This window comes from Saccostrea echinata, unplaced genomic scaffold (genome assembly GCF_033153115.1).
Source record: "Saccostrea echinata isolate AGI-Se365-2 ecotype Australia unplaced genomic scaffold, CSIRO_AGI_Sech_v1 ptg000001l, whole genome shotgun sequence".
NCBI classification, from domain to species: domain Eukaryota; kingdom Metazoa; phylum Mollusca; class Bivalvia; order Ostreida; family Ostreidae; genus Saccostrea; species Saccostrea echinata.
In genome coordinates this window covers 34621053-34648436 of record NW_026889750.1, presented here as the reverse complement: position 1 = coordinate 34648436, position 27384 = coordinate 34621053, and the positions used below count along the sequence as shown (strand labels likewise).

General features: G+C 34.3%; 1 protein-coding gene across 1 annotated transcript; it reads right to left on the bottom strand.

Moving 5' to 3' along the window:
• Nucleotides 1–174: 174 nt before the first annotated feature.
• Nucleotides 175–22077, bottom strand: LOC133178722 (splicing factor 3A subunit 2-like). The gene is made up of 9 exons (XM_061313436.1): nucleotides 22016–22077; nucleotides 19925–20107; nucleotides 19217–19288; nucleotides 19031–19077; nucleotides 18665–18774; nucleotides 17639–17688; nucleotides 16744–16884; nucleotides 16367–16435; nucleotides 175–710 (listed from the first exon to the last, which is right to left on the bottom strand). The coding sequence occupies exons 2-9, from the start codon at nucleotides 20048–20050 to the stop codon at nucleotides 309–311; spliced, it is 1017 nt and encodes a 338-aa protein (XP_061169420.1). The 5' UTR covers nucleotides 20051–20107; nucleotides 22016–22077; the 3' UTR covers nucleotides 175–308.
• Nucleotides 22078–27384: the final 5307 nt, after the last annotated feature.

The window sequence follows — 27384 nt, the reverse complement described above, 5'->3', positions numbered from 1 at the left end:
TCAGGACTCTTACCAAAGCTTACTTATACAAGATTTAATATCAACAGTGATGCCAAAGTATGTCTCTTCACCCATAAATCGAACACTTATTTGAAAAAAAAAGCAATGTAGCACTCTGCAAGCTTGTCCAGACTCAGTGCAACTCTCCTTTTACTTACAACACAAAACAATCAAGAAAGTCAATCTTTATTTTTCTATATGACTATAATGGTCATTAGTTTATAAACAGTCTACATGTAGTTGATTTTTAACAGCATGTACACAAGTAGTGATGATTGTGAAAATGTTTCCAAGTTTTATTGATGAAATTACTTTGGGGGTGGGGGAGGAGGAGGGGCAATATTTGAGGCTCCTGGTGGCATACCGGGGGGAGGGACAGGAGGAGGCACTGGGGGTGGGGGTGGGGCTGGCATGTTGGGAGGAGGTCCAGGAGGGGGAACACCTCCAGGAGGCATTGGGGGAGGGGGCATACCCTGGCTCATAGGAGGTACTGTTGGCCGGGGTGGCATAGGAGGCCCTCCAGCTGCTTGCCCAACTGGAGGTGGGGGAGGCATCCTTGGGGGAGGAGGCATGCGTGGAGGAGGAGGAAGTTGTGGGGGTGCTGAATTTGTGCTTGAGGGAACCTGTACATCCTTCTTTCCCTCTGTGGGTGGAGGAGGGAGTGGCATTGGTGCCTTGGATTCTATCTTGAATGCAAACTGCAGGAAAAACTGAAAAAAAGAAACCATCACATTGTAAAGAATTTTTAAGTATTTTTTACAACAAACACATTTTGTACAAAAATAAACTTAATTTCTACAGTTAATCAACTTTCAACTCATATATATTTCATTTAACAATTATCATTAAATCATGTTTTGTACTCTGCGGCTTTCTGCCACTATAAAATTAGTTGGTATCAATTATTAATATATACCTGTGGAGATTTTCCACTACATAAACATTCTTCATCAATATTTGCTTAGTTCTTTAAATTCACTTGAATTAACATTTTTCCCTTAACTCTTATCTTTATGGTCTATTAAGGACCATATTTGAGATCTGCCAATCAGCTATGTTCATTTAAGCATTGAATTCTTATTTTTGGATGTCGTCGGTCCTATAACACATCAATACTGCGTGTTAGCGCAGTATGATAATTTGTCGGCACGGCCAGGTGTGTTATAGGACCAACGACATCCAAAAATAAGAATTCAATGCTTATATTTACATTCACTAATTTTCTCTCTTCATAATTGTTTATTTCAGAATTTCAGAATTGGTGTGCTTAATAGATGTAAGAGCCGTTTGTGACGTTGGAAAGTTAAATAACGCAAATGAACATTGCAAGAAAAAAATGACAAATTAATTTTAAACGCACAGTTGTTGTATTTTTCATTAACTTAACTGGGTAGTTGTTTTTTTTTTTTAATAAATTGAGTCAAAACAATATACATTTTGGTGTTCCTAGATATTGAAAATGCATATAGTTCCTACTGTGTATTATACCACGTGGTGACAAGGTTTCGCGTGTGTTATAGAGATTTGAAAGTTGTAGATTTCTAATGGATTTCATAAAAAAAAAATAAGTTAACACTGAATGTATATATAATGTTGTGGACAAAACAGGCTTTACTATAGCCTTGAGATCACAATAATATCATAAACACCAACTATCAACAGTCAATTATGTGACTTTCATGGATTAACTTTTGTATTGGTATAATAAAACCACAAATTTTCCATCAGGATCAATACAGCCCTGAATTTCAAAAATCTGGTAAAAACATCCTTGCTCATTACAACTTTTAGCTCTATTTGCCTCCTAGATGCCCAAGAGCAGAGACAATTTTCAAAGCATTAATGCATTTCACTATATATTCTAACACAGGAACTCCTCATCTAGCATCCATAAACTTCACAATTTTGAAAGAGACACCCTTGCTCATCTTAACCATGTACTTAGTTTGTCTTCTTACTTCTCATTTGCAGAAAAGAAGATTCTCAAAGATTCAAACATTCACACTATATAATCTATACAATCCCATCCTAAAACCCATCCTAAAACCAGTTCCCCTCACCCAGCAACCATGAATTTCACAATTTAGGAAGAGACACCTTGGTCATCATAACCATGTACTTATTTATCTTCTTAAATACCAGGAGGAGAAAAGATTTTAAACAAGAGATTCATGGCCTATAATGCTTACCTGAGTCAATATGGCCATTCTAATCTTAATAGCAGCTTTTTTTCAATTATCTATTCCTTTGATCCGAGTTGGGACACCACTCTACCCCAAGGTGTCATGAATTTTATAGCTTTAGCTCCACACTACCTCTTGGGGTCAAGATTTGAACAAACTTGAATCTACACAACCTGAGGATATTTCCATGTAAATATGACTAAACATGGCTCTAATGTTCTTGAGAAGCTTTTTAAAGATTTTTTCCTATATATTCCTGTGTAAAACAGATCCCCTACTGTGGCCCCATCCTACCCCTAAGGGTCATGATTTGAACAAATTTGAATCTACATTCCCTAAAGATGCTTCCATATCATTATGACTAAACATGGCTGAACAAACTTGAATCTACTCTATGTAAAGAACGTTTCACAGAAGTTTCAACTCTTTTGGGCCAGTGGTACTTGAGAAGTAGATTTTTTAAAAGATACCACCAAATTTTCAATAATTCTTAATTATCTCCTCTTAAAAGAGGAAAGGCCCTTCATTTCAATAAATTGGAATTCCTTTCACCCAAGGAGGCTTTGTGTCAAGTTTGGTTGAAATTAGCCAAATGGTTCTGGAGAAGAAGTTGAAAATGTGAAAAGTTTACAGACAGACTGACAGAAAGGCGACAGACAAAATGTGATCAGAAAAGCTTACTGAAACTTTCAGCTCATGTGAGCTAAAAAATTTATGCATTTTCACTTCATGATTAATAGACCCCTGCCCTAACACCAGATCCCCTCACCAATGGTCCATGAATTTCAAAATTTTGAAGAAACACGCTTGCTCATCATAGCCATACACTTAGTTTGTGTGCTCAAAATTCCAAGGATCTGAGACTTTTTTCAAGGAATTAATGCATTTTCACTATATGATCAATAGAACCCTGCCCTAAAAAAAAGAACCCCTTAAACAGGGGTCATGAATTTCTTGACTTTGGAAGAGGCATCCTTGCTTATAATAACCATGCACTTAGTTTGTTTACTTTATATAAAGAGGGAGAGATTTTTCAAGAATTTATGCATTTTCACTGATCAATAGCTCTCCCCTTACCATAACACCAAAAGCCCTCATCTTGGAGCCATGAATTTCTAAATTCTGGTAGATTCTTATTCTTATCATATCAGCAGTGTGGCTGCTTGATGTCCAGGAGTAAGGAAGAAGATTTTTAAAGATTGCATTAATTTTGATGGTTTTGGCCCCACCCTTCAGGCCCCAGAGGGGCAGAGACCATGAAATCCATAACTTGTATCCCTTTGTTCAAATACCAAAAGAGGCCATCACTCACCTAAGCACTTTGGCCCAAGAAAAGCAAAAATCAGTTCAGTATTAAAAAGTTAAAATAGAAAAGTGGTCCCCCTTTCCCCCTCCAAAAGGCGCAGGGGATTGGGCATGATTTGAACAAACTTGAATCTACACTGAGGAGGATTCCATATTTATATGACTAATCATGGCTTTGAAAGATTTTTACAGATGTTTTCTTATACATTCCTATGTAAAACTTTGATCTTCTATTGTGGCCCCATCCTCCCATCAGGGATCATGATTTGAACAACTTGAATCTGCACTACCTGGGGATGCTTCAAAATAAATATGACTAGTCATGGCTTTGCTGTTCTTGAGGAGAAGTTATTTAAAGAATTTTCTATGAAAAAACTTTGAATCCCCCAATGTGGCCCTGTCCTAGCCAATGGTGTCATGATTTCAAAAAACAAATCTAAACTACGTAATGAACCTTACTTAAAAGTTTTTTTTTCTTTTTTTGGCCCAATGGTTATTGAGAAGATTTTTATAAGGTCCCTTTATATTTTCACTAATCTTAATACCCCTCCCCCCACCTCATTTGAAAAAAACTTAAATCCATCCAAGTAGGCTTTGTGGCAAATTTGGTTGAAATTTTCCCAATACTTCTTATTAAGAAGAAGTAGAAAATTTGAAAAGTTTACAGATGACACACAACAGACAGACGTCTGACACCCTTCTATCAGAAAAGCTCAATTAAGTCAAGGCTCATGTGATCTAACAAGAAGTCTGTGAGCCAATGCTCACTAGTACACTCTCATGAATCCCACCATATGGCATACTTAAGAAAAGAGTGTGCTAAAATTTCAAGCATCTGTCTTGAGTAGTTGCTGAGAAAACTGTGATGGCAATTTGGTACGTACAGATGCATAGATAAACAGGAAGTTGACATTGGATCCATAAAAAAATTAATCCCACCATATGGCATGCCTAAACAAAGAGTGTGCTAAAATTTCAAGCACCTGCAGTGAGTAGTTGCTGAGAAAACTGCAACAAAAATTTGGTACAGATAGATGCATGGAAAAAAAGGAAGCTGACATCAGATTTGTACAAAAATGAATTCCACCATATGGCATGCCTACACAAAAAGGGTGCTAAAATTTCAAGCATCAGCTATGAGAACTTGCTGAGAAAAATGTGACGAAAAATTTATACGCACAGATGCATGAATAAACAGGAAGTTGACATCCGATTTGTACAAAAATGTATCCCACTATATGGCATACCTAGACAAAGAGTGTGCTAAAATTTCAAGCATCTGCGATGAGTAGTTGCTGAGAAAACTGTGACGAAAATTTGTTATGGACATACACATGGACGCACAGACAGACAGACAGACACTTCAGAGCAGGGGTATAAATGTTGGTTGAAATAGGTTCAGCAGTTCCAGAGAAGACGCTGAAAATGATCAGATGTCAACACAGAGAAAATGACTGATGAAGATCAAAAACAGATAGCAATAGGCCATCTGACTATATTGTAATGATCCATAGATTAAAACAAAATAAACTAATAAATAAAGCTATGTTGTCCAAAAGCAAGAGAAAAAGAATAATCAGGGATCAGCAAAATATTAATTTAGTACTCAATAACAAACCATGAAGTTGATCTATTTATTTGCCTGTACTTTCCTCCATTTGTCAATATCCTCATGCGGACTAACAAAACAAAAGTTCTAGAGCACTATTAGTTAATGCATTTAATTCATCCCTGCAACGGCCTCTCTTGGTCTTTAAAGACTATTTATTGTAAAAAAGATAACGTATTTTTGTCCAATTTTTTAGTTATCTATTATTTCAAAAGTTTACCTGACTATTAAAAACTATGAAAGTACTTTTGTATTAAATGTTATAAAATTTCTTGTATAACTCTGTTGTTAATTGACCTTTTAAGTTACATTTTTTACAGTGATTAATTATCATAGGTGAATAGTAAAGGGAATACCTTCTTTCAGTAGAAATTAATAAATTTACCAAAGGGTACAGAATTTCAGAATCTGGTAAAAACATCCCTGCTTATTACAACTTTATATGCTCTATTTATATCCTAGATGCCCAGGAGCAGAGAAGATTTTCAAGGAAATAATCCATTTTCACTATAGATTAGCCCCACCCTGATACCAAAGCCCCAGACCCAGGGGCCAAGATATTCACAATTTTGGAAGAGGCACTCATGCTCGTCATAACCATGCACATAGTATGCTTCTTTAATAATAAAGGGCAGAGAAGAAGATTTACAAAGAAATAATGCATTTCTAATATATATTCAAAACACACCAAATCCTTGACCCCGGGGTTATGAATTTCAACTTTTTTGAAAAGATTTCCTTGCCCTTCATAACCATCCTATTAGTTTTTCTGTTAAATACCCCAGGGAAGAAAAGAAGATTTAAAAAAAAAAAAAAATGCATTTCCATTGCATATTAAATTGACCCATCCAAACATGAACCTCTGACCCTGGGGCCACAAATTTCACAATTTTGGAAGAGGCATCCTTGATCATCATAACCATAGTTTATCTGCTAAATATCCAGGAGCAGGGAAGATTTTCAACAAAATATTGCCCTTTCACTATATAATCAATAGAGGCCCCCCTCCCACAGAACTCCTCACCCTGGTGCCACAAATTTCACAGTTTTGGAAAAGGCACCCTTGATCATCATAACCATGCACCTAGTTTATCTGCTTTTTATACAGAGGGAGAGAAGAAGATATTTGAACAATTAGGGTGCCTAACACCAGAACCCCTGACCCAGGGGCCAAGATATTCACAATTTTGGAAGAGGCGCAATTGCTCATCATACTTAGTTTACCTGCTAAATACCTAGGAGCAGAGAAGAAGATTTTCTAAGAAATAATGCATTTTCGCTATATAATCAATAGACCACTCCCTCTCCCACAGAACCCCTTGCCCTGGGGCCACAAATTTCACAGTTTTGGAAGAGGCACCCTTGATCATCATAACCATGCACCTAGTTTATCTGCTTTATATACAGGGAGAGAAAAAAAGATTTTTAAAGAATTTATGCATTTTCACTATAAGATCAGTAGAGCCCCACCCTAACACCAGAACCCCTGACCCAGGGACCAAGATATTCACAATTTTGGATGAGGCACCCTTTTTCATCATAACTATGTACTAGGTACATCTGCTTACTGCCCAGGAGCAGAAGAGAAGATTTTCAAAGAATTAATGTTTTTTTACAATATAATAATTAGAGCCCCACCCTAACACCAGAACCCCTGAACCAGGGGCTATGAAATTTACATTTTAAGAAGAGGAACCACTACTTATCATAACTATGAACTAAGTTCATCGGCCTAATACCCAAGAGCAGAGGAGAAGATTTTTAAAGAATTGATTCATTTTCACTATATAATAATTAGAGCCCCGCCCTAACACCAGAACCCCTGAACCAGGGGCTATGAAATTTACATTTTAAGAAGATGAACCACTACTTATCATAACTATGAACTAAGTTCATCGGCCTAATACCCAAGAGCAGAGGAGAAGATTTTTAAAGAATTGATTCATTTTCACTATATAATAATTAGAGCCCCGCCCTAACACCAGAACCCCTGACCCAGGGGCCATGAAATTCACAATTTTGGAGTAAAGAAAAAGATTTTTAAAGATTGCATTAATTTTAGTGGTTTTTGCCCCAACCCTCTGGCCCTAGGGGGGCAGGGATCATGAAATTCACAATTTTTGTTTTAATAATTTAAAACTAATCCAAAAAATATTTAATTAAATAAAAATGTACTTTAAACAAAGTGGACGAACATATAATTTAACATTTCTTCAATTCTATTCTCACAATCTCTATTTATTTAGTAGAATGGATTTGGGAGAGAATATGTACGGTGTAGTTTACTGTACGGTATTTATTTCCACTTTAGAGAGATCTACATTTGAGCTCTATATCAAAATACTATTTAATTCTCTACAAAAATAAAATTAGTCTAGCAGCCTCATAGAATAAGTTGTGTGAATCATACATCTGCATTTTACTTTTTATATAATGCCCATTTTTTCAAGTATTAGCTTCTTTAAAATTTATATTTGAAAAAATAACTAGGGTGGTCTTGAACACTATACCCATCCAAAATTCCTATTCCTACAAAGAAATTTTGTTTTATTTTCGCCCCTTTCGCCCTCGTTGTTATTGGGTGAATTTAAAATGGGGCAATTTAAAAAAAAGACAGCATAATCTCTTAAGCAGAACTTTGGGCGAATTCAAAGTGGGGCAAAAATTGTGAAAATAACAATGGGGTGAAAATAACCCTGTATACAGTACATGCACCAAAACTAATTTACAAAAGGGGCCCAAGGACCATAAGCCTACAATGCTCACCTGAGTAACTGTGAACCTGCTGTTTCTCATCAGCACTTTTCATTAAAAAATACCCTCTTTATTTTCATACAAATTTTGACTCCACATTGTGGAGCAAAATCTAGCCCTAATGATTTTATCCAAGTAATTGGGATGCTTCAGTACCATCATCATTGGCTTGCTGTCCTTGAGATTTTATCCCCTGTACACATATACTGTAAAAAATTTGAATCTCTGTTTTCAGCCAATCTCTAAAACAAGAGCCTAAATGGTCACCTGACTATAAAATAAACTGATAGATGAAGCTTTGTTGCCCAAAAGCAAGAGAAATAGGATGATCAGGATCAATGAAATAATGTATTCAGTAACAACTCAAGATTAAGTTCTAATCTTTCCCCCATTTATCACTATCACCATGCAGACTATTAACAAAGTATTAATGCTTCTATACTATATTTTACCCCATATTATATCCTCTCACATTGGCCTCTCTTGGTCTTTGAACATTTATTAAAATAAGTTAATTTTTATTTTATCAATTATTCACAAGTCTACCTAATCATTAAAACTAGGGAAGTACTTTTTGTATTATACAATAAAAATTCTTGCATACCGTATATACTCGCCTATAAGTCGTTTTTTTGGGGTGAGTTGAACTTTGGTCCAAAACTTTTTTATCTGACTTATACGCGAGTTATAAAAAGATTTGATATTTTAGAGGGTCAATCCCTGTAATTTAAGCTTAAAAAATACAACCCACTTATAGGCGGACCGACTTATAGGCGAGTATATACGGTAATTATCTTATTCTATTAACATTTCAAATACATTATTTACAGTGATTAATTATCAAAAGTGAATGGCAAAGGGGAATAACAGTAGAACACAAATAAAGAGCCCTGGCCAGGACCAGAACACTTGACAAATCGGTAGAGATGTTAAAAAAATCTGGTAAAGATACCCTTGCTTATTAAAACTTTACACTGTTTGCCTCTGATATGCCCAGGAGCAGAGAAGAATTTCCCAAGAACTAATGTATTTACACTACAGATTTAAAGCAGCCCTACCCTAACACCAGAACCCATGACCCAGGGTCATGAAATTCACAAATTTGGAAAAGGTACCCTCATCTTCATTACTATGCACTTCGTTTAAGATATTTAAAAGAATTAACACATTTTCACTATATCATCAATAGAGCACCCCCCTCTCCCCGGGAGAAACACCAGAACCCCTGACCCTGGGACCACAAACAAGTTTTAATAATATAACTATGCACTTCGTTTATCTGCTAAACACTAAGGAGCAGACAGGATTATTCAACAGAATTAATGCATTTTCACTATATTATCAATAGGGCCCCCATCCTTGCACTAAACCATCTGACGCAGGGGCCATGAAACTCAATTCTGGAAGAAGCACTCTTGCTCATCATAACTATACACTTATTTTTTTTTCTTTGCTTTATACCCAGGAGCAAATACACAGAAGCAAAAAGAGAGATTTTCAAAGAAATAATGCAATTTCACTATATAATCAATAGAACCCCAACCTAACACCAGAACCCCTGACCCAGGGGCCATGATATTCAAAATTTCGGAAAAGGACCTTTGCTTATCATAACCATGCATGAAGTACACCCACCAAATACCCAGGAGCAAAAAAGAAGATTTTTTAAGAAATAATGCATTTTCACTACATTATCAATAGAGCCCCTCCCCCCCCCCCCCCCCCCCCCTCCTCTTACACCAGAACTCCTGAATCAGGGGCCATGATATTCATAATTTTAGAAGAGGCACTTTTGCTCATCATAACCATGCACTTAGTTTCTTTGTTTAATATACAGGGGCAGAGAAGAAGCTTTTTAAACAATATATGCAATTTCACTATGTGATCAATAGAGCCCCTTTCTAACTCCTGAACCCCTGACCCTGGGTCCATGAATTTCACAATTTAGGTAAAGGACTCATAGTATGTTACAATCATGACAACAGTTTGACTGCTTGGTGTCTAAGAGTAGAGAAGAAGATTTTTGAAAATTGCATTAATGTTTATGGTTTTGGTTCCATCCCTCGGGCCTCAGGGGGCAGGGACCATGAAATTCACAATTTTTGTCCCTCTTTGTCCAAAGATGCTCTAAACCAAAATCTGTTGAAATTGGTTCAGTGGTTCCAGAGAAGAAGCTGAAAATGTTTTAAAGTTTACAACACATGCAGATGGACAGATTGCAATAAGTCACCTGAGTGACTCTGGTGACCTAACAAGAGGTCCACTAGAGACACTAGCTCATTTGGGTTACTTCAGCTCTGCTGTTTTTCATCAGATTTTAAAATGATTTTTATAATACCACGAAAAATTGCATATATTGCATATCATGGCACCACCCTAATTCTAAATTGTCTCTGAATCCACGCATCATGTGAATGCTTCAATATCAAAATAACTAACATGGCCTAGCAATAATATGGAAAAGAAATTCTTTTTCAGTATACATATATATGCATTATGTAAAATTTGATCCTGATTTTAGCCAACTTTTACCCATGGTCCAAAATTTGAAGAAAAAAAATACATTAACCCACATGCCTTGCGAATTTTCACAATTAATGATTCTATTATGTTTCTTACGAAGATTCATTAAAAAATTATATTGTTCCAAGGAAAACTCTGATCTCCCATTGCGGCCCCATCCTACTCCCTGGGGCCTTAATTTTAACAGTTCAGAATCTACAAGATCTCAGAAGTTTTCACGTAAGTTTCATCTTCTCTGGTCCAGTGGTTCTTGAGAAGATTTTTAAAGATTCTTCAAATATATTTCAATGTAAATCTTTGATTTCTTATTGTGACCCTTTCTTATCCCCAGGGTCCATGAATTGAAAAATTTAGAATCTATTTTATGTCTGGAAGCTTTTACATGCATTTCATCTTTTCTGGTCAAGTGGTACTTGAGAAGAAGGGGTTTTTAAACAATTTTTTTTTCAATATTTCAATCTAAACTTTCATTCCCCATTGTGGACCCCATCTTACCCCTAGGAGAAATGATTGGAACAATTCAAAATCTACACTTCCTCAGAAAGCTTCCACATAAGTTTCACCTTTCTAGCCCAGTGGTTAGTGTAGAGAAGATTTTCAAAGGATCCCACCCTGTCTTTGCTTTTCTTGATTATCTCCCCTTGGAAGGGGGCTTGGCCCTTCAATTAAATATTTTTGAATCCCCTTTACCATAGAATGCCTTGTGTCAATTTTTGGTAAAATTTGTCCCAGTGGTTCTTGAGAAGAAGGTAAAAATATGTAAAATTTACTTACAGATGGACAAACAGACAGATGGCCAGATGACAAGGGATAAGAAAAGCTCACTTGAGCTTTCAGCTCAGGTGAGCTAAAATGATTCCACATAACTTAGGTCTGATTTTTCATTCATATTCCTATGTAAATTTTGACCACCTAATGTGGCCCCACCATATCCCCAGGAGTCATGATTTTTACAAACTTGAATCTACACTATTTGAGGATACTTCCATTTAAATATGACTTACCACAGCTTTGCTGTTCTTAAGAAGAAGATTTTTAAAGCTTACCAGTATTTTACTACATATTTGTAAAACTTTGATCACCTACATGTACTAAGGCCCTGTCCTACCCTACCCCCAAAGGGCTATGACAACAAATAACAAACCTAAATCTAAACTACCTGGGGAGCTTCCATTTCAATATGACCAACCATGGCTTTGTTGTTCTTGAAAAGAAAATTTTTAAAGATTATTCCTATGTGCTAGTATTCCTATGCAAAACTTTTATTTCCTTCTGTTTCCCCACCCTTCCCCAGGGGTTATGATTTGAAAAATCCTGAATCTAATCTACCTGAAGATCTTTTTAAAAAAAAATGACTTATCATGGCATTGCTTTTCTTGAGAGGTAGATTTTATAAAGATTTTTCCCTATATATTCCTACATAAAATTTTGATCTCCTATTGTGGCCCAATCCTAGTCCCAGGGGACATGATTTGAACAAACTAAAATGTATCAAAGATATTCATATAACTATTTATGGCCTTGCTGTTCGTGAGAAGATTTTAAGTTTTTTAAGTGGTTTCAGAAGAGTTGCTGACCAACACTTTTAGCAGTATATTTAATTTTCACCAATCTAAGGGACATAACTCTTAGGGAAAAAAGTCAATTTAGGGTTAAGACTGAAATTCATCATTTTTAAAATGATGATTACTAGTCATAAAATTGACTCTTACTAATGACTAAATTTCATCATTTTTTAGAATAATGATGAAAAACAGTCATAAAAATTTTGAGTTTATTTTAAAACATAGTTACCTCTGAAGATAAATATGACCATATTTGATCTTGTTGTATCAAAATGGTAGGTCACTTAATTATCTCACTTGTTTTACAGGGTGCACTACTTTATTTTGGTTTCAATTGTTTGTCAAGACATTTCTCTACACTTGGATCCATTGCAAGATAGAGTACTATATCTTATAATTGTCGTAAAAAGGTTGGAAGATTTAACTTGGCAATGGAAATATGGTGATAACAAGTCATATTAACAAAAATAATGAAAATATGTGCATTATGCAGCTAGTAGAAATTACAATTATCAATCATTTTTCAATATGATTGATTTCAGTCTTACCCCTGGCTGCCAAATATGCACATCTACTCAGATTTACTAAACATTCGTGGAATTCTTCTTTTCTTTCTTTTAAGAGGAGTTGCACTGACAAGTACAGAAATTACTAAGACCAAAAGGGACATACAAGAAAAAAATCAGGGTTCTCCACATTTCAAAATTTAACCATTGAGGAAGTTGCGCGAAGGCGAAATGTGACCGAAAAACACAAAAAGTTGAAATAACCAATAATTTTTTTAAGCTAAAAAAATAAAAATAAAAAAAGATTATTTATCTTACTTTACAAATGCACCAAAATTGGCCCAAAACTATAGGAACATTTTGAAGGAATTTCAAAAAAATATTTTGATAGAGTAACCATGGCAACGTTATTCAAAAACTGATATTCAGAATTGATGATGCCTGTTGTATGAAACATTTTATTAAATATGACTAAAACTGATGAATGGGTAGTAATTTGAAAAAAAAGTTAACAGACATACAAATGAACAGACGAATGAACACCGACATCCTATCGAAGCTTAAGCTTTTTTAACTGCATGGTCTATGAAAACTTACTGATGGCTTACATGGTAAAAGTAACTTAATATAACCAGGGGCATAAATTTGACATAACTGTAATATTGCTTTCTCTGTTCTGCTTTTTTTTCCTCTAAACGTTCTTTTTTCTACATATTGCATTTACGCCGAGTTTCCTCCATTGTTTACTTCTCCACGTGCCCCAGCACTAAAAATAGCACCACGCGATGTTTCATAAAAACAGGAGGTAACTCTAAAACAAAGACGGCGATTGGCACTTACATTTTATTAAAAAGATAAAAAATAAAGTTAATACTTAAAAACAAGGCATGAGGAATTGATTAAATACAAAGAACAGGAAATTTTGAAAGGGTTAACTTTGTCTGGGCAGAGAAACTTGAATCGGATGCTTTTCAATTATCAAGTTGTTATTGCTTGTTATGTCATCTTCTGTTATCCATGTGTACAGCATAATCAACTCTCAAGATATCGATCATCAGCTGATTGACTCTCAATTGTCACACTTCACAGCATTGTCCCCGATCAACGACCGTGTTTGTTTAGCACAGTCCGCTTTCTATCGAGGCATGCGAGGTGCATGGCTGTCGTAGTATAAACACAATTAACTACTCAAGTCATTAAAAAGTAGGTGTCAATACTGAAATGCAATAAAAATTTAATCATGGCGGCCGCCGATTTTGACCATGGCGCAGCTCGTTTAACCATGGCGCACATAAATTTAACCATGGCGGGCCGCCATGGTAAAACCCCTTGTGGAGAACCCTGAAAATGAATCAGAATTTTCTGCAAATATACACATCTACACATTGTCCTCATTAACTACATAGTTTTAAGAAATTCTGTGGAGTTGCACTGACAAGAACAGGACTGCCAGACTGACTCATGGTTCAACTGACTGACGGACTCATTATACCTACTGCAACTCATTGCATGGGGTATTGAAAGTCTAACATTTCCAATATTTTACTGAGAAGTCCAAAAGATATGATGTTGGACTGGTCAATGAGATATTGGACCCCTTTAACATTTTACATCACACTATTCCTCAGAATAGGCAGGATTATTTGATGCAAGAATCTGTATCTTATTTGCATTTCTTGCTCAAAGGTGAGTAATTGACCCCTTTAATTGTGCAGTACAGGTAAACAAACAGGGATTTTTTTAGGGTCTCTCTGGGGCCGAAATTCGGCCCCATTCCCAATGCTGAAAAGTGCATGTTTTTCCCAAAATCATACCTAAAAATTCCCAATTTGAAAAAAAAAGTATTAAGTTGTAAATTATTAAATAAAATAATGACAAAAAGGTGTTTATGTTCTCTATGTGCGATCTAAGAGCCATCCGAGGACTTCCGAGAAGGTATTCGGAATACTATGGATGTTTGCATGCGTACTTTATAAAGCGGGATCGATGTTTAAAAATTGAAGTCGGGATCGTTATCTAAAAATAAACATTCATCATGTCAGTCTCTCCAGTTTGCCTAGGACGGTAATTTTCAGGCTGGGTTGAATCGCTCTTATTCTTATAAATTGGTCAAACAATACCGATTAACCACTCATTTGGAACAAACCCACTATCAAATGTTATTTTAAAGAACTTCTTACATAAAGGTAAAAAAGATGACAACGTATAAATATGTTCATTTACAATGTTATCATACCCGCGGCTTTGCCATTTTTTAGCTTCTGAACTTCAACAGCCGCTATTATTTCATATCACTAAAGCTGGTTTAAGCCAGCTTCATACTATAAAAAATAAGAAGAATGATAAAATATTTGACTTTTGTTTTTTCCTATTTATTTGTATGAAGATATTTTTCCCAATTTCAACCAAATATCGCCATTTTTCCCAATCTTGACGGCCCCGGCCCCTGGAATCAAGGGGTAAAAAAATCCCTGACAAAATTTACATCAAAATTTTTTCTTTTACATTGCAAACATGGAAGCCAGGGCACCATTTTTGAAATGGTATTGGAATGCATGTACAGAAAATTATATTTCCAAGAAAAAAGTTTATAAGCTATGCATAAAGTAAAATAACTTAAAAATACTTCAAAGCGTTTTCTGTCAATTAATTTTTTTTTTCTTCTTTGCTGTTTAAAACTATGTACATGTATATCATGTGAAAAAACACACTCAGTACTTTATCACCACAATAGCACTAATGTCTTTTTGAACAATAGTTTACGCTGGTGTATTACAAGTTGATATACTGTATAAAGTTTTGTAAATGTGAGCATAGAAATATATGATTATACATCATTTTCAACATATCTTTCATAAAAAACAAAAAAGAATTGAAAATGAGTTTCCATAATTAATTATAGTTGCTCTTTATTTTCAACACACTGAGATATATTGAAACTTGTAGTAGCTCATAATACATTGCGACTCATTCAACTGATTGGTCAGTCAGTAAAGGAAACAGATAGCTAACTTAGCATGCAAATTTATGCTGACGTCAGAATATCTAGTGGTCTCGACCTGTTACCATTCAACTAGAATGTTCATGAAACACAGATACTCAAAAGTAATGTCAGAAATTATACATGACATCAATAAATTTGATTTCTTTTTCAATTTATGAATTTTTAGATTCTCTTTTAAACCCATCAAAAACAATACCCAATTAAAGCTGTACAAGAGAATTTCAGTAATACACAGATGAACAAGAATTCCTTGCTCACTTAATTTTGTTTTTGTGTACACAGACTAGAATTCTGATGAAGACATGTTTACCTTATAAACAACTACCGTTAGTTAAATAGAATCATATATATCAAGTGAATACAAAAAATCAGGGTTCGAAATCCACTGTATACAACTCGCAAAACGCGAGTTAGAATTCCCAAATTGTGAGTTAAAAATTAGGTAACTCGCAAAAACTTGCGAGTTGAGTTTTTTTGCATTGAAACTGTAGCAAAATTATATAATATGACAGAACACAATACTTTTGATTTAAATCAGTAATTTAGATAAAAGTCACACTGTAGTTGTATTTTGTGTATTGTACAGTAGTTACTTTTTCCTTAAGTTACATGTATTTAATTTATATAAATTTAACTATATATGAAAATTGCGAGTAGTCTTATCAAATTGCGAGTTCACTTTGTTGGTACTCGCAATTATTTGCGAGTAGTAATTTTAGGGAGTTTCTAACCCTGAAAATACATTCCCTTATATCAGTTTTTTCTTGTAACCAAGGAAAAAAAATTCTTTGTGCAATTTCCCCTACTGCATGTCAGACAGAATCTTTGGTGAAGTAAAATGCTGATGACAAATCAATTTATGAATATAGTAGAACACTCATAATAATTCCTAAACTCTACCCCCATACAATTCCTACCTGTTTAGTCTCTCTGTTCCAGTGTGACCATAGTTTTTTGGGATCTTTGTCAACTTCCCTGCTAGGGACCTAACAAGAAAAAAAAAAAACTTTTCAGTTCAGAGAGATCAACTATAAGTCACTTCAGAACTGCTTAGACTGGCCTACTGTTAGCCTCAATACACAAGTACAATTTGTAGCACTTGTTTTCTGACATTTAGTTATGCTATCAGTAGTTTCAAGCAATTATTTCATACGAGTTCTATCAATTCCACCTTGGTATAATCAAAATGCTATTATATTACTCTGCAATTCCCATTCTTCAAAAAGGATATACAGCACATGAGAAACTAGTTAGTGAGCTGTGCATAAACTAAAGCTTTCTCTTTATTACATACTTTGAATGCTATGGTCTCGTAAGGCTCTGCAGCAAACAAAAGATACTGCCATTTCCTGTCAGGTGGCTCCACCTTCTGTTCATAAGCTGCCATAAATCTGTGACGTGGAGCTATTCCCTCCACAATCTCAGGGTAGTCAATCTGAATAATAGATAAATTCCAAAATTCCAAGTTTGTACAAAGAAAGATAACTCTTACTTCCATTTTCTTACTACTTTACAGCGTGAAAATGTATGAAAACCAATGATCTCCTAAACATATCCATGTAGAATAGTATCTTACAGATATATTTACTTTACAATAAATTTATGCTAAACAACTTAATAAAACACTGGTGTATGTTATTCTTTCTTCTTCATAATTATAATAAGATTGTTTGTTTTACATCCCTTCAAAAATGAATATTTCACTCATATTTGAAGTTTCATTATCACTGTGTTTGTTTATACACACTGTCTGTACTTGAATTTTCAATTTTTTGGCACGTAATGTTGATTTTCTGAATGTTAGAAAAAATTGCAATTTTCGATCATAAATTTTTTATCCATATTAAAATGTTTCTGAACTAGCTGGTATGAAGGAGACCAGGATGCAAAACTCAGTTTCCGCAAAGTCCTGGGGACCTGTGAATTTACTTTGCTATATCTGAATTCGTTATATCCATATAACAAATTCTCAATATGTATGTTTCTTTCAAGTATGACTACCACAAATGTTCAGAGAACTATAAAGTATAAAATTTACCTTGGATTACTAAATTTTTCTGATGCATTGATGGTGAAATATAAAAACTTACAAAAATACTGTCAGTTCATATTTTAACTGTGATCATATCTGTGTTTGTACTAGATGACTTTTACTGTATAAGGAGGTCCTGTCTACATAAAGGACTGACCTGAAACAACAAGCTCTGTTGGCCATTGTCTGGGTCCCTCTGCTTAGTCACTGAAAAAAATGACAAACTAAAACATCACGACCTTCTCATACCATACCCAGACCCAAATACTGTACAGGCCTAGGAGCCTTGAAAATACTGGAATTTAGATAAAAAAATACAGTACAAACTAGTAAAAAATTTCAACATTAAAGGTTCATATTTATTACTTAAATTTCAACTCAACAAATGTACAATAATATGTAGTGTCATTGCTTATTGCGAGCAATTTTTGCAGCTTTTAAAATTTCAAGTTCACAACAATCTCCGGCAATGTTGAATTTTCCACAAAAATTTCCATAGTACAGCAAGAGTTTCTTTCTTCTGTCAGTCTGCTCTTTTTTCTCATGATAGTAAAGAGTCTCTCTGACTCAGAGTTAGAATATAAAATGCCAAGGAATACGGACCAAGTAGAACAAATTAGTTATGGGTTGAATTTTGTGTCTGTCGCACAGAATTGGCTCTCATTTGTGTTGTTTTCTCTTTGACATGTCTTTTACTATAAAATTTTAAGTTTTCAATAAGTAATAATCAAGGAAAATGGTTAAAACCTTCAATTATGTACATTAACAAAGCACAGAAAGTCTAATGTCAAACATGATTTCTGGTGTCTTTAGAGCGAGCATTGAAGACAAATGGGGGATAGTGGTGTCTTCTGGCAAACAATTCAAAATATATGACAAATTTTTCATTTCCCATGAATTTTTGTGCTCTGCTATGATCCCATGAATAGGGTAAAAATGTCTGACATTCTGTGTACAGGCAGTACATACCACAAGTATTTGCAGATCCAAATGCTCAATTTCTAAAGCATCAATTTTATGCTGCACACTAGAACAGATGACCTTATCATTTTTTTTTCTCAAAATTTAACTAAAACTACATTTTATACTTGATCTTTTGATTACAATTTTCTTTTCCAGCAAAACTGACCACACAAGAGCATATCTTAAAACAAAATTATTCAATCTTTTGACAAACACAGACCTTTATATCCTGGCCTTCCTATTTTCACAAATTTCTTGATATCCACCCTGGCTTTCTCTGGTGCCGGCTGAGCTGGGGCCTCTTTAGCTTCCTTGGCTGCTCGACGAGCCCTGACAACAGATTTCATGAGCAATGAGATTTTTGAAGTCATTTTACAGAACTTTCTTTTGCATCTGCTTTCATTTGTGATTGGGTTACTAAAAAATTTAGCTTTGCTTTCAAGATACAGAAATGTGTTTAATCAATCTTTCCTTTTTCTGTCATCAAAAACGTGTAAAGGATTGTCTACAATATATTTCTTAGAAAGACATTATTTTATATACATAAACCTTTGTAGAAGTATGTTAATCTTAGATGTGAACTTACAAGTTTGCCTGATGCTTCTTTCCTTGTGTGTGTGCCAAGTAGCTTCCCTGTAAAAGTCAGTGTTTAATTGCATAATTTCATTTCAGCTTGTCATCTTTACGTGTTTCATAACCGAATTTAGTTGTGGCCTTCGATTTGCAATGACATACTATAATCTTTACATGTACATTTTGTTTCAAGTCTTACCTCATTGTTGTGAAGTGTAAGACACAGTTTACATTCATATGACCCCAAGTGATTTTTCATGAAGTATGGATCCTGAAAAGAAAAAATAAACAAGATACACTAAAACTCCATTTCTCTGGTCCCTGCTCTAGGGTGTGTGTTAGAACAATGCAATAGTTCACAATCTTAAAGCTGCTTTCATCCCTGTCATAAAATGAGTATCAAGTTCAAGTGATAGGATATACAGATGTCACAGGAAGGTCATAAAATATGTCCATTTCCAAATTTTCTCATTTTTATTCAAATTCTCATTAATTTTAAGACACATTTTGTTTTCAGACACATTTTGTTTCAGAAAACATGAAGCACAAGTTTGCCTAACTACCAAATTTACATATTTCATGCATTTGTATAAGATACATCATGTACATCTTGTGTATGAAAATCTTAAGAAAACTTGTGCTCTATTTTCCAAAGAGAAAATTATCTCAATGTGACAAAATTCAAAAATTAAGAAAATTTGAGAAATGTTCTAATTTGTTGTAATCATACTACTGAATGACCCTATAGTATTTTTATACTGTACTTATTAAAGTAGTTACAAAACTATCTTTATACTTGCAAAATGATGAATTGTGTACTCTTTTTTCTTACAATGTTCTTGAATGACTGATTTAGGTTTTCATTGTGTAGATGTATAAGCATGATAAGTATGTATTGTATGTTCACCTTATTAAGGTCAATGGTTTCCAGGGCCAGCTGTCTCAGCCTCTCCCTCCTGTCTCTGTTGGACTCAGAGGCTGATGCCACGCCCCCCACACCCGTCTTCCCTCCAGCCCTGTGCTGGAAGTCCATGCTTGTTTATTTTCCGTTTATGCAACTGGATGAAGAACTGTACCAAACAAAATGTACCTATAAAAAAATATAATATAGATTTTATTGATCATTTCTTATTGTTATCATCCAAATTATTAGTCCACACAATGTCCTGGAATAAAGAAAAGATCAATTCAGCAGACGACTGGCCCTCTGTGTCCCGATTTGAAATAATGAGTTTATTATAATATCTTGATGCCCCCCCCCCCCCTTCTTGCCTGCCCTCTGTGATACATGACCCAATCAGCCTCAAGCTATTGTCTGAAACCTCACAATCAAAACAATGAACATCACAATATTTGCAAACCATTCTTTACTCATTTTCAACTCCTAAACCCTTTATCTGCTGAATGTTCAGAAAGAAAAGGATTTTAAATCTTTTTATATGAAAATTTTGTCCCTCTTTCAAACCCAAGAGAAGTGGAGACAATAAAATTTGTGTTCCTTTTTATATGAATGAAAGGTGATGCATTCAAAAACTGGTTGAACAGTAGAAGGGAAGAAAGTGAAATTGAGTAATCTTTGAAACAAGTAAAACAGCTCCTTTAGTAGTCTACTGACACAAAGCGAAACATTATTGACAATGTATGATCCATTGACTCTGTGTGATGTACTGCCATTTAGCAGGAAGGAGGTGGAAGGAGGTGGAAGGAGGTGGAAGGAGGTGTCTCAGTACTCTAGAATAAAGAATTGTCTCTCAAAGTGATCTATATCAAAATAATGTAGGTGAAATGATTGATTAAATGTAATAAACAAGTTTGAAGTTGGCTTGGGGAGAGAGAGATATGAGGGAGTCTGAAAATGAATCAGGTTAACTTAGGTACCACATGGAATGAAAAAGGATTGGGTGACCCTGGTTAGAATTTATAATCTAATGTGTCTCGGGACATGCCCTCACCATACTGGGTCCGTAGGACAATATCATTTTAACGATAGAACGTTCTGTCTATGGGTGACATATATATATATATATATATATATAATATGAAACAAAACACATAACTAATCAATATAAAGTACACAATTGCTTACACACACATTGAACACAGTCTGCAAGACCGTTGGATGTACAATCATAATGTAGCTGTCTACTTTAAGCAGGTTCGGCACAATCTCTTGATTAAGCTATATATAGCTTGATTTAGCTATAAAGCTTTATTAAGCTATTCAGAATAGCTTGATTTAGCTATTTTATCACACTTTTTTTCTAAAATGTGTAATTTTTTCAATATGTATGAAAAGTCGCCCCTTGGCGCAGTGATAATATTCAACCTTGAATCCTTGAAAACAATGCACGTATAAAAATCACTCACCAACGTGTCTCCTTGAGAGACTTTGCACTCGAAGTTCTAGAAGTTTTGGGGCTATATAAAGCAATTGATTTGTGACCACACAGTTACTTCTTGAATAAAATGTTAAAATAGTCAGTTGTGGTCAACAAGACGATTGATTGGTAATAATTCAACACAATCAATCTGAATAGTCAAATACTTGCGACTTTTTGTCCATTTCTTACAGAAAACATTTTTGTGAAAAACTGCATATAAATAGCTTTTTCAAGCTATTTAAAATAGCTTAATAAAGATTTATAGCTATTTCAAGCTATACAGCTAAATCAAGAGATTGTGCTGGACCTGTAAAATGTTATATCAAGGAAATAAAGAATATTCATGTTATTTTTTTTCTCTGATAAAGCCCCAATTTATCCTTCAAAATGAATAAAACAATACGCACATACATATTAATCAAGCAATAACATACTATGATCAATAATATCAATAATTCTATCGCGTTAAATGATCCGAGAAAATTCGAATTTGGGTTTGTCACATATTATTGCCTACGATTATTTTTCTGAATTTATATCGTAGATAATACAATCTGTGTACAGAATCATGCATCAAAAGAACAGGAAAAAGCTGTTTTAACTGCAATTTTACTTACAATAGGAGGAAACGAAACGTGCGAATAACGCTTCAAGCCACTATCGGAACTCTCTGCTGTTATTAATATTACAAAGGTAATAATGTAAACTAATTTCAGAACCAAATTCCGAAATAGTCCAGTTGTATTTTTTTAATTCTGAAATCAATCGTGTCTCTAAAACAAGAAAATTATTTTGAAATGAATTGAAATTAATATTTCATGTCTTGTTTTAACATCAGAGCTGAGAGATCAGCATAAGTGTAGGGGACTACAATACCACTTGTATCATAGTGGCATCTCCTTTTGAGCTGGTGATTTTTCTTATATTGGGAGATCTGACTTTATCAATATATGAATAATGTTAGGTAACACAGTAGCTTATTGTACGTGATCATGGCCGTAGGAACCGGGGGGAACGGGGAGCCGCGTGCCCCCCCCCCAATAATTTTGTCGATGTATAGAGATTACTATATAGAAAACATAGATACGGTATGCTTGCGCCCCCTCAATAAAAACGTCTGATGATTTTTTTTTTTTTTTTTTTTTTGCTTGTCAAGAAATTTTTGGTAGTTGATAGTGCCCCCTCAACTGAAAATGTATGGCTGTGCCCCCCCCCCCCTCAAAGTGAAATTGCTTCCTATACGGGCCTGGTGATATAAAAGTAAAGATATCCCTAGGAAAAATCATTTAGAAATGATAGTGTTTGATTAACTTTGAAATACATATACTCAATTTTAGAAAGGTAAAAAAAAAAAAAGATTGAAATTACCATTTAGATTTGAATTTGTTGAGAGTATGCAATCAAAAACAAAATCTTAACAAAAGTTTTACATCTCTATACCGAAAAGTTAAGCAACTGTCATTTGATAATCAAAGAAATGTAAAAGGATGACTGCACTTAACGCCTGTTTTTGGGTCTTTTTCGGTTGCTTCTGTTGCTTTTATATCTAAACCTTATTTCACTTTTGTATGTTTATGAAAGAATCTTGTCAATTTGTAACCATATATAAATCTTGAAACGATTTTAGACTGTGATACAATAAAATTTTGTCCTTACTGTTTTCCAAATATAGTGAATTTACACTTACCTGCCCTTGATTGAACATTAGATATGCATGAGAAGTGGAGCTAACATTGTAAGAATGGGTCTAAAATTAGACTTGATACATAACAATGACATGTTTGGAAAAAAGAACGTGATCACTCTTTCCAGTCTCCCTCTCCATTCTGTATGGCACAGATACACTTCTGACAAAGGTTTCAAAACGAAATTAACCATATGAGCACGTCAATGTAATTAAAGCAGATTTTATATCAATGCCAGATGACTTAACGTGTTCGAACACAATGTCCTAGTTAGCACAAAGCATGCTACCTTACAAGTCACGTGACGGAATTTAGTATTCACAAAGTTACCGAGGTAAGAAATCACGTGGTGAATTATAATATTCAACATGTCACAATCCTTGGTTACAACACAGAGAGCGAATGTAAGAAGAAGCAGTTTTTTCTCTTTTTAACCATGAGCGCATGTTTGTCCATTAATCTCCTTTTGACACATCATTATTTATGCAAATATACAACTACTGTTAAACGTAGAACAATAGACAAACATGCGCTGACCATGTATAAAGTCAGTAAAAAAGTGGGCGTCCTCATTATCGAACGGAGATTCAAGGAATCGTGATGACCCCTGCCTTTGAAAACAGATTCGAAATTCGTAAATACACACTTTTATTAACTGTAATTACATAAAGTTGTAGATTGGATGTTGACCATTCTTGCAATGAAAAGAAAAATGCTTGTTTTGAAAGTTTATTTTGTCGCAAATTTCGCATGTCCTTAAGTGCAGTCATCCTTTTAGGGGACTCCAAAAAGTTCATGTCTGTTATATAATCTATTTATAAGCATATTTTCAAAGGCTAGATGCATTTAGATAGTAAATAAATTTACAAAAAATACATAATTAAAGTGCAAAATATTTTAAATCAGCTGGAAAAGGTTAAAATGAGAATTATTTTAATTGCAACATGATTTTTGCCCTAAGTTGGCATTTTCATGTACAGTGTAAGTCCAGTTTGGCTGTCTAAACAGGGTAACCACTGGACCCATGGCAACTTTACTTCAAAAAGAATTTTCAGATATGATGGACATTTTATTCATCATTTTCAATATAAACATAATTATATAACTGTTAAAAAAATCTGTAAGTTTATTGCTGGGTTCATTTTCCGCATAATTTCTAAATCATTTATTTGTTTGGTGCTGAACCTATGAAGGTAGAAACTTTTGAAAAGCATCATATCAATGATTTAGGTACCTCATCTATTTGCATGTGCCTAAAAACAGAATGTCATATATTCTGAGAAAAAAAATCTATTGGATATTATTTGACCAAAATTTTGTTAATATTTGAATAAATTATAGGAACCTTTAAAGTAAAACTGCATTAATTTCCTATTCAATTGTACTTGTTAGGAAAATTTTGTAATTGAATGTTTATTACCACCGAAATAGGTTCCTCAAGGATATATCTAGCTCTCTCTACATACATGTACATGAATATAAAGTGGACAGTTTTTATAGTTAGTCATTCCTGTCCATTTCTCCAAAGAGAATAGTTATCCAACACTGCCTACATAACCGTACGTAGAAAGCAATTTCAGTGGGGGGGGGGGGGGGGGCACAGCCATACATTTTCAGTTGGAAGGCACTATCAACTACCAAAATTTTCTTGACAAGCAAAACAAAGGGCATCAGACGTTTTCATTGAGGGGGCACAAGCGTATAGTGGCTATACTTTGTACAGTAATCTATATATCGGCAAAATTATTGGGGGGGGGGGGGGGTTCCACGGCCATGGTACGCGTTTGTCTGATAGATCTCCATGACTATAAATGAATTATTTTATGACTGTATTAGACTTGGCCCACTTGAAGTCAAAAGGGGGTGGGTGAGTGGAGATTTTAGATTGAGACATATTATCATCAAACTGATTTCCATCATGAAGATGATCAAATGAAAGAATATATACGGACATCATGGAATGATTGGTGATCTAACTAGCTTAAAAATGTTAAATTTTCATGTCTAGGAAGAGACCAAAACTACGCATGCAGTTGGAAAAAATAACTCAATTAACCTTTGTGACATGATTTTTATTCATCTTCTCTTAAAATGTTAAGTAAGGGAATTGAAACATAGGCATTTTTTATTTTTATACTTAATGCATGGATTTCTAAAATCCATAAAAACTCGTTAAATTGTGTATGCAGAAAAAAAAAGGATCGTGCTTTGAAACGCTTTGAAGATGAGGGAGAGAAAAGTAATCGACTTCGTTCTCTTTATGTTTTCTTGTATTAAGCTTTTTACCACTTTAGTGCTGATTGGTTGAAAGTGCCATATAATTTAAAATAATGAAAGAAAAAGTTGGGGCCAGTGATGTAAAGAAGATGGGTGAACATGACGAGCGAACATCCTATAGTGTGACAAACATTAAGGTGAAAAAATAAATCTCAATAATATCAAAATTTTCCTTGATATTTCATCTAACATTAAAATATACTTTATGTAAAATCTCTACAATTTGCAACAAATCTCACAAAGATTGAAATTATTTGCAAAAAGAGTCATTTTCTCACACTATAACACTATTTTTCGATATGAGTGGGTCTTCGCTCCATTTTTTTGAAAGTTAATCCTCGAAGTTTGCATAAAAATATGCATTTTTTGGTTTCCAAAAATATGGAGCAAAGACCCACTATACCTTAAAAATATACTTTTAAGACATATCATTCGTATCTTTTCGAGAAATACTTGAAGTTCATTAAGTCAAGGGTCATAACACAAACGATTTAAATGCCACTATTCATCAGGACTTGTGTAGTCTAGTGGTTAGCGTGCTAGTCTCGAAAGAAAATGATACTCAGGATTTTTATTGCTAGGCTAATCTATGATTTTAAAAAAATATGGTATTCTTGGGGTTCGAATCCAAGCAATAAAAATTCTGCGCATGCTTAGAGACTAACACGCTCACCACAATGCTTCGCGGCTCATGAAAAATAGCGGCATTTAAACTACTTTGTGAAATGACGCTCAAATAAATGAAATTCAAATATTTCTCGGAAAGATACGAATGTTCTGCAATAAAAGTGTATTTTTAGGTAGAGTGGAACTTTGCTCTATGTTTTTGTTGATGAAATATGAATAGTTTCTCGCATACTTTGAGTATAATCTTTCAAAAAAAAAGTGCAGCGAAGACCCACTCATACTGGAAAAATTGTAATATAATATGTGAAAATGATCATTTTTGCCCTCTTTGGGGTGTATATGCTTTTAAGAGACGAATTATTTCAATCTTTGAGAGATTGTTGCAAATCGGGGAGATTTTGCATAAAGTATACATGAATATTAAATGAAATATCAAAGAAAATTTTATCATAATTGAGATTTATTTTTTTCACTTTCTAACAATTTGTCATACAATAGACATTTCCTCGCCTTGTTCGCCCATATTCTTTATACAGAAATTTAATACAATTTAATAACTAATTTAGTAACACCACAACTGCTATAAAATTTCAAATAATCAAAAGTTTTCAGCAAAAATTATATACTAATACCTCAATCTATTTTGACTTTTGCTTAAAATTACCTTTAGATATATGCAATACAATATTAAAATAAATACTGTACATAACGTCATGTCTCGTCCTTCGTCGCACTGCAAGAATGTACCGACGTCGTTATGACATGCATTTCTTCTTGGACACTAATTTTAAATTTGATGATTCACAAGATTTACGCCAAAAAAAGAATGAATTTACCAATAGAATTTGGACAAATTTCAAACAATTTTAATACTACAACTCAAAACAAGATGGCTTATTGCAAATTAGCAGTAAAGACTTTTAAAAGAAAATGAGTGCCGAAAAGTAACGTCATAACGACGTCGGTTAACATTCTTGCCATGCAGCGAAAAACAAAATCTAAGTTGTGTTTAATATTTTAAAAAGTACTGTATTTTATATGTTGCATTAAATTTAAAGGCAAAATAGGAAATACGGGTATTTATGAATATACTTCACAAGATTTTGAATTTACATCACAGGACTTACGAATAAAGCAACGTTTTACACACCATAGGTATTAGTATACGTCAAATTTTGTTGATCACATTTGATTATTAAAGCCTTTATAGCAGTTGTGACACTACTTTTAGATTAGCCCTCGTATTTCCATTGAAAAAAAAATCATGAAGGCATTACATGATATTGTTCACCCAGGCATATTTCATGTGAAGAGTCGATTACTTAACCCAGTCAAATTAGCTTTTGCTCATGAACGTACTCGGGGGTGAAAAGCACCAGTTCATAATTATCCTCATG